The sequence below is a fragment of the Pseudoliparis swirei genome, chromosome 24 (genome assembly GCF_029220125.1).
Source record: "Pseudoliparis swirei isolate HS2019 ecotype Mariana Trench chromosome 24, NWPU_hadal_v1, whole genome shotgun sequence".
NCBI classification, from domain to species: Eukaryota; Metazoa; Chordata; class Actinopteri; order Perciformes; family Liparidae; genus Pseudoliparis; species Pseudoliparis swirei.
Genome location: NC_079411.1, coordinates 2554933 through 2562303, shown reverse-complemented (window position 1 = coordinate 2562303; position 7371 = coordinate 2554933). Strand labels below are relative to the sequence as shown.

At 44.2% G+C, this 7371-nt stretch overlaps 1 protein-coding gene across 2 annotated transcripts in view; it reads right to left on the bottom strand.

Annotated features, from left to right (window-relative positions):
• Positions 1 to 1323: 1323 nt before the first annotated feature.
• The window catches only part of meis1a (Meis homeobox 1 a), a 41137-nt gene continuing 35089 nt past the window's right edge, over positions 1324 to 7371 (bottom strand). For both annotated transcript variants that reach the window (XM_056408417.1, XM_056408418.1), the window contains 4 exons: positions 6341 to 6399; positions 4517 to 4606; positions 4176 to 4285; positions 1324 to 1851 (listed from right to left, as the gene is read on the bottom strand). In XM_056408417.1, the coding sequence (XP_056264392.1) occupies positions 4233 to 4285; positions 4517 to 4606; positions 6341 to 6399 (202 nt within the window). In that variant the 3' untranslated portion in view covers positions 1324 to 1851; positions 4176 to 4232. The remainder of the gene's footprint in view (positions 1852 to 4175; positions 4286 to 4516; positions 4607 to 6340; positions 6400 to 7371) is intronic.

Below are 7371 nucleotides of genomic sequence, written 5' to 3'. Positions count from 1 at the left end.
GGAAAAGGAGAAGTATAAAAAAAAGGAAAAGAAGAAGACTGAGAAGTAAAAGAAGAAGTAAGAGAAGGAGAAAGACAAGAATGAGAAGGAGAAGAAGTAGGAGAATGAGAGACTAGAAGAAGAAGAAGAAGAGAGATGACGTTTCCAGCATCCCCTAAAGAGGGCAGTCACACATGGGACTTGAGCCCTCCGCCTGTCAGTCCGCGCAGAGGGAGAAGAAGACCCTCGAGTTGTTTCAGAAATAACCTCCAAAGAAACTGAAAAGCACACGTCGTATAAAATACCCTTGAACTCATCAGCACCAGCTCTGGGTCCGGGCTGAAGGCCCGCTCTTCTCCTCCGGTCCCCCGGCGCCGTGTTAGTGATTGAATGTATAAGAAGGAGGAAGATGAACGATCTCCTCCTTTGAAACGAGGAGCATCGAGAAACTCCCAGAGCTCATCCATTGAGGAGGCCCGCTGGAGCGCGAGGGGGAACTAATCTCTCCATTTAAGAGTTCGGAGCACATTTACGTAAATCCTCCTCCTCCTCCTCCGTCGAATTCCAGAGGAAGAGTTGCAACAGCGTGTGCATCTCCTGACCAGGACCGCTCCCCCGAGGCCGGTTCGCCGTGTGAAGAGACGGTTCCGAGGGCTTCTGGGACCCAGAGGGAGGCCGGCGGGATGAAGAGGCCGGCGGGATGAAGAGGCCGGCGGGATGAAGAGATATTAGGAAGTTAGGAAGGAAGGAATATGAACAGAAGGAAGGACAGATGGAAACACACAGGTAAACCCAGCTGACTCCTCCCCCTCTAACCCATCTGACTCCTCCCCCTCAGCCTCCGGACCGCCATGATGAAACACACAGGTAAACCCAGCTGACTCCTCCCCCTCAGCCTCCGGACTGCCATGATGAAACACACAGGTAAACCCAGCTGACTCCTCCCCCTCAGCCACCATGATGAAACATACAGGTAAACCCAGCTGGCTCCTCCCCCTCTAACCCATCTGACTCCTCCCCCTCAGCCACCATGATGAAACATACAGGTAAACCCAGCTGGCTCCTCCCCCTCTAACCCAGCTGACTCCTCCCCCTCAGCCTCCGGACCGCCATGATGAAACACACAGGTAAACCCAGCTGACTCCTCCCCCTCTAACCCAGCTGACTCCTCAGCCTCCAGGCCGCCATGATGATGAAATACTTCCACGAATCGAGGAACACATTTGCGTCGCTGTTTTTTTTGTTTGTTTTGTTTTTATTATTATTATTATGGGACTCGAGGGGAGATAGAAGTCTATGAAAAAAAAAGAAAGAAAAGACAAACACACACAGTGTGAAACGTGAAACAGTACAAGTCCCTTTCCTTTAAAACAGTATATTATGCAAAAACAACAACAACAACAAAAAGAAAAGGCAGCAGCGGAGCACTTGTGAGGACCCGTCTCTCGGGTCACGTGACCTCTGCCGTCCATCTTTTTTTTTTTAGAGCTTTTTCGACCTCTTGAAAGAAAACGGCTTCAAGACGACGAATACAGACTTCAGCTGTGAGTTCAACTCGCTGGAGAGGAGGCGAGGGCCGAAATGTCAAAATGTCCACTTCGGGCTCCTGTAGTTGTCCAGAGAGGAGAGAGGGAAGGTCAAGGTCACTCTGGGCTGCTGACATCACAGGAAACCATCGGAATCCAGAGGCGCCGCGGCGGCGGTCTCCATCTGTCCCCCGCCGGCCGCCCGGTTCCGTGACTCGGAGGTCGTCAGGTGAGTTTTTCTTCCTTCTCGGGACCAGGTAAATCGCCCGGAGGGGGAGGGGCTAAGAGGAGGACGGGGGTGGGGGGTCCTGCTCCGGGAGGGGCCTGCAGACCGGCTGATGGAGTCCTGCGGAGAGGGAACAGATGGCGGCGCGTCAACAGGAAGTCCACTCGGATCGAAAAACAACGGAGCAAGAGGAGGGAAATAAAAAATCCGAAATGTGATGATATTTTCATTATTTTTGTCAGTGAAAAAACAAGTCGCTGTAAATAAGAGACGTGAATAAAGAAATAAGAGAAGGTGAGAACGAGCCGTGTGGACCCCGAGGGGTGAAACCGCCGAGTAAAGTGCAAATATTATCTGTAAATACTAAAAATATATCCAGCAGAGAATCGAGCTGCGTCGCAAATAGACGTGTAAATAATAAATTGGGGTAAATATTTGTTCTGGAAGCTCCCGACTGAGTTATTACCGTTTTAGTTTGAGTTGCTTTTCATATTCTAGCTTTACTGGTTTATCAGTTAAAAACTGGAGATTAAAAAAAAATAGAAAATTGTAAAAAAAGAAAGAAGAAAGAAGGTCAAAGTTTGAGGATTTGGAATCATCTTCCAGAAGAAGCTAATGAGGCAAAGAAAAGGAGGCCACGTTGATTGTGGAGTGGTCATTTCCTCGTGTGCATGTGTGTGTGTGTGTGTGTGTGTGTGTGTGTGTCTCGGCTGCATGCATGGCTGCATCAGATCCCAGCTGACAGGTGTTTTGTTTCCCGGGAGCCGTGAGCAGAAAGAAGCGCTCCTTCTGAAGACTCCTTAATTGTCTTCGGTCTCACTGATGTTGCCGTCTGACTGACCACATTTTAGGGAAATCTCTCCTCCTCCTCCTCCTCCTCCTCAGCATCTCTACACTTCCTCTCTACACATTAACATCCTCTTAATCTCCCCTCTACGGTGCCTTCACTGCCCCTCCTCCCTCCTCCACTCCAGCTTAATAATGAAAACTGCTTACGGAGTAATTGGACTCCGTGTAATCAAATAAAGAGATGAGAGCGTTCTGCGTCTCTGGCTAACGACCAGTTCGTTAGAGCGAACGCGGAGAGGATCTCAGAGGATTAATTGACCTTTAAATCAGATGGAAATGGCTTTAATTAGCGAGGAGGAGACGGAAAAAAGGACCGGAGAGAGAGAGAGAGACGTTTTGACGTCTTGTTTTTTAAATTTATTTTTACAGCGCTTCCTCTGTCGCTGTTCCTTTAAGTAATAAAATAAATATAAAGATTAGACATTTGAACACGATAGAGAGATCATGTGATGTGATGCCACTAGAGGGTCTTTATGCCCACTTTATCTCTATATTTCTTTAATTTTTAGTGAAGTGGCGCCATCAAAGTTAAATTCGTTTATTGCTTTTGATGCATTAAAACAAAAAAAGATTGAATTCCATGTTTAAAGTTGATTTTTGGACATTTATCTATAAAGACTATAGTAGCGTCGGTATATTTATTGATAACATTGATGTAAAAAAAGTATATATATATTTATATATATTTATATATTTATGTATCTATATATTATATATATATATAAATAAATATATAAATATATATACATATATATATATATATGTATATATATATACATATATACAGGACTGTCTCAGAAAATTAGAATATTGTGATGAAGTTCTTTATTTTCTGTTATGCAATTAAAAAAACAAAAATGTCATGCATTCTGGATTCATTACAAATCAACTGAAATATTGCAAGCCTTTTATTCTTTTAATATTGCTGATTATGGCTTACAGCTTAAGAAAACTCAAATATCCTATCTCTAAATATTAGAATATCATGAAAAAATATACTAGTAGGGTATTAAACAAATCACTTGAATTGTCTAATTAACTCGAAACACCTGCAAGGGTTTCCTGAGCCTTGACAAACACTCAGCTGGTATAAATCTTTTTTTAAACTTGGTCTGAGGAAATATTAAAATTTTATGAGATAGGATTTTAGAGTTTTCTTAAGCTGTAAGCCATAATCAGCAATATTAAAAGAATAAAAGGCTTGCAATATTTCAGTTGCTTTGTAATGAATCCAGAATGCATGACATTTTTGTTTTTTTAATTGCATTACAGAAAATAAAGAACTTTATCACAATATTCTAATTTTCTGAGACAGTCCTGTATATGCTTTTTTAACGTCAATGTTATATTTATATATATATATATATATATATATCAGCAAGTTTGAGTGAGTTTTGACGTAAACCAGGAAGAAGTTCCACTAAACCAGCTTGTGGTGCGTTCAGGGGATTATCCTGATTAATGGGGATTAAAGTCATGATTAAAAACTGTGAGCTCCACCACCTCCACCCTGTTGCGTTGGAGATCTAAGAGACGCCGATTATTCAAAAAAATAGTAAATGGTGGCGTGGTCCCGTTAAACCACGGTTACTCACGGTGGTTCTACCGGGACACTGGGCGTGTCCTCTGGCTGCAGCGCGGCGGTGGCGGTGCTACATGTAGTGCCACTGGCCCTCCACGCCCATCCCCACCCCGCCGATGGGACCTGCAGGACACACACACACACACACAGATGAATACAATGATGTCAACATATCAAAATATTTGCACTTTATTTGCGAAAAAGACGTAAATATTGTAGTTTTTACTCCACTATATTTAGCTTCAGCTACTTTACATGTTACAGTTTCATCTCCTTTTCAACAGCATCTCAAGAGTCCACAACAACATAAGGAACGAGGTTGAATTGTGTGGGTGTGTGTGTGTGTGTGTTTACCAGGTGGTCTGATTCCCATGTGTGTCTGTCCGTCCATAACGAAGCTTCCCATTGGCTGACCATCTGGGCCGTACGGTCCTGCATTGCCCACTGTGGACAGGGAGGGGGGGGATTATTCATTTTAATTATCTGGCTGCCTGCTGTCCCACAGTGATGACATCACTCTCACACAGCGAGGCGGAGGACGGTCTGACAGCTGCCGTCTATCACACACCTCCTTCACAGAGAGAGAGAGAGAGAGAGAGAGAGAGAGAGAGACAGCCGGCCACGTTCACTCTAACTATATACTGTTCCGCAGCTTTAACAAATGAAGCATAGACTTCTATACAACCAGAGGAGTCGCCCCCTGGTGGTCAGGAGAGAGAATGCAGCTTTAACACATGAAGCATAGACTTCTATACAACCAGAGGAGTCGCCCCCTGGTGGTCAGGAGAGAGAATGCAGCTTTAACAAATGAAGCATAGACTTCTATACAACCAGAGGAGTCGCCCCCTGGTGGTCAGGAGAGAGAATGCAGCTTTAACACATGAAGCGTAGACTTCTATTTCCTCCCATTTGTTTAAATAAAATCTACAATAACCAGCTGTTTTAAGAAATTACGTACACTTTTTTTTTAAAGAATCGGATATTTTGTGTTTTTACGTTTTCAGGAGGAAGCCGAGAGCTTCACAGACAGGAAGTCGAAGTATTGAGAGACGGCCGACTGTGTTAATGTATATTGGGCTTAAAATCAGCCCAAAAGACGAATGTTAAGTCGACAGGAATCACCAGAAACGCTCCAGGTTTAACGTTTTTTACAGATCATCAACTCAAAATGCTGAAGTTCATATCTTTATATTAGTTCCGTATAGAATTTCAGCACAAAATCAAAATAAAATGTCTCTAAACTTGTTTACGCCGTCGTTTATTTTCCTCTATTTCATCTCTTCGTCTGGTCTTCAGAAGGGAGGAGGAGAAGAGGAAGAGGAGGGAGGCGTCATCAATCAATAATGAGACGACTTAAAATGAAACGCACTCGTCCTCGCGGGGGAAATTATCTCCGCAAAGTTTCATCCTGAGGGGGGAAGTTAAAGAAAAATATTTTTTTTAATCTACATAGTCACATTCCCAGGATCCAGGTCTTTAACAGTTTGTCATCGCCCTCATTCAGCGGCGCATCAACGCTTTTCTGTGGAAGTCAGCTGCCGGGGGTAAACGCTCACAAAGCTCAGGGGCCAAAAGGCTAGCGGCCCGCTTCAGCCCGCTTCAGCCCGGCTCCACTTTGTTTTAATCCCAGGTTAAAATGTTCAATGGAGTGGTCAGTCAAAGCGATTAGCGTCTTTGTCTGCAGCTAATCCTGCTGCGGTTTAGAGGCCATTCAACCCAGGAGTTTAAAAGCTTCTCTGTTTCGCTTTAACACACCGAGGAGCCAAGAGCAAAAGACAGAGTGAGGGTGGGGGGGGGGGGCGAGTGCGTCTTACAGCAGGAGTGTGTTTACATGCACTTAGTATTCCAGTTATGATCAGGCGCACAGGAAGACGTCAAATTCTGGTTTCACAAATTTTAATTAACCCCTTTTCTTCCCCTGCTTTATGCTCTGTGTGACTCTAAATGACCATAAAGTATAAATGATGACATCATGCTGTATAGAAGAAGACTAGAAACTAGAGACTGAGACATAAACTCATGTTTACAATGTTTCCTGAGGGAATACATCAAGAGAAGTAGAGTCATTAGATAGACTTCTATACAACCAGAGGAGCCCCCTGGTGGTCAGGAGAGAGAATGCAGCTTTAACACATGAAGCGTAGACTTCTATACAACCAGAGGAGTCAGAAAACTCACCTGCTCTGTTGGACTGGTCGATCATGGGCTGAACGATCCGCCGCCTCGCGTTGATGAACCTGAGGAGCAGAAGAGGAGGAGAAGGTTTAGACGTGAGGAGCAGAAGAGGAGGAGAAGGTTTAGACGTGAGGAGCAGAAGAGGAGGAGCAGGTTTAGAAGTGAGGAGCAGAAGAGGAGGAGAAGGTTTAGACGTGAGGAGCAGAAGAGGAGGAGAAGGTTTAGACGTGAGGAGCAGAAGAGGAGGAGAAGGTTTAGATGTGAGGAGCAGAAGAGGAGGAGAAGGTTTAGACGTGAGGAGCAGAAGAGGAGGAGAAGGTTTAGATGTGAGGAGCAGAAGAGGAGGAGAAGGTTTAGACGTGAGGAGCAGAAGAGGAGGAGAAGGTTTAGATGTGAGGAGCAGAAGAGGAGGAGAAGGTTTAGATGTGAGGAGCAGAAGAGGAGGAGAAGGTTTAGACGTGAGGAGCAGAAGAGGAGGAGAAGGTTTAGACGTGAGGAGCAGAGGAGGAGGAGAAGGTTTAGACGTGAGGAGCAGAAGAGGAGGAGCAGGTTTAGATGTGAGGAGCAGAAGAGGAGGAGCAGGTTTAGACGTGAGGAGCAGAAGAGGAGGAGCAGGTTTAGACGTGAGGAGCAGAAGAGGAGGAAAAGGTTGAATGTCGTTTTTTAGACAAAATAACTGATATTTCAAGGATAAATGAGTATTTTGTTCCGATATGATTAAAACCAAGAAGCAAAATGAAACCAGTGGTTCAGTCGCTGAACTGGTTTGTTTCTTTAGTTTCGGGGCTGAAATATAAACAAAAGGTTTAGTTTAAAATGCAAACATTAAGGTTTCAGTTAGCTTACAGTTCGTGTTGGTAACTAAACAGATTCATATTATTAGCCAGGATTTATTATCCTGTGGCTCTGACTCTGACTCATTACCAGACTTGTAGATTAACGGCTAAAACAGCGGCACCAACTGTTTCATTAGAATCAGAATCAGAATCAGAATCAGAAACAGTTTTATTGCCAGGAATGTTTACACAAACGAG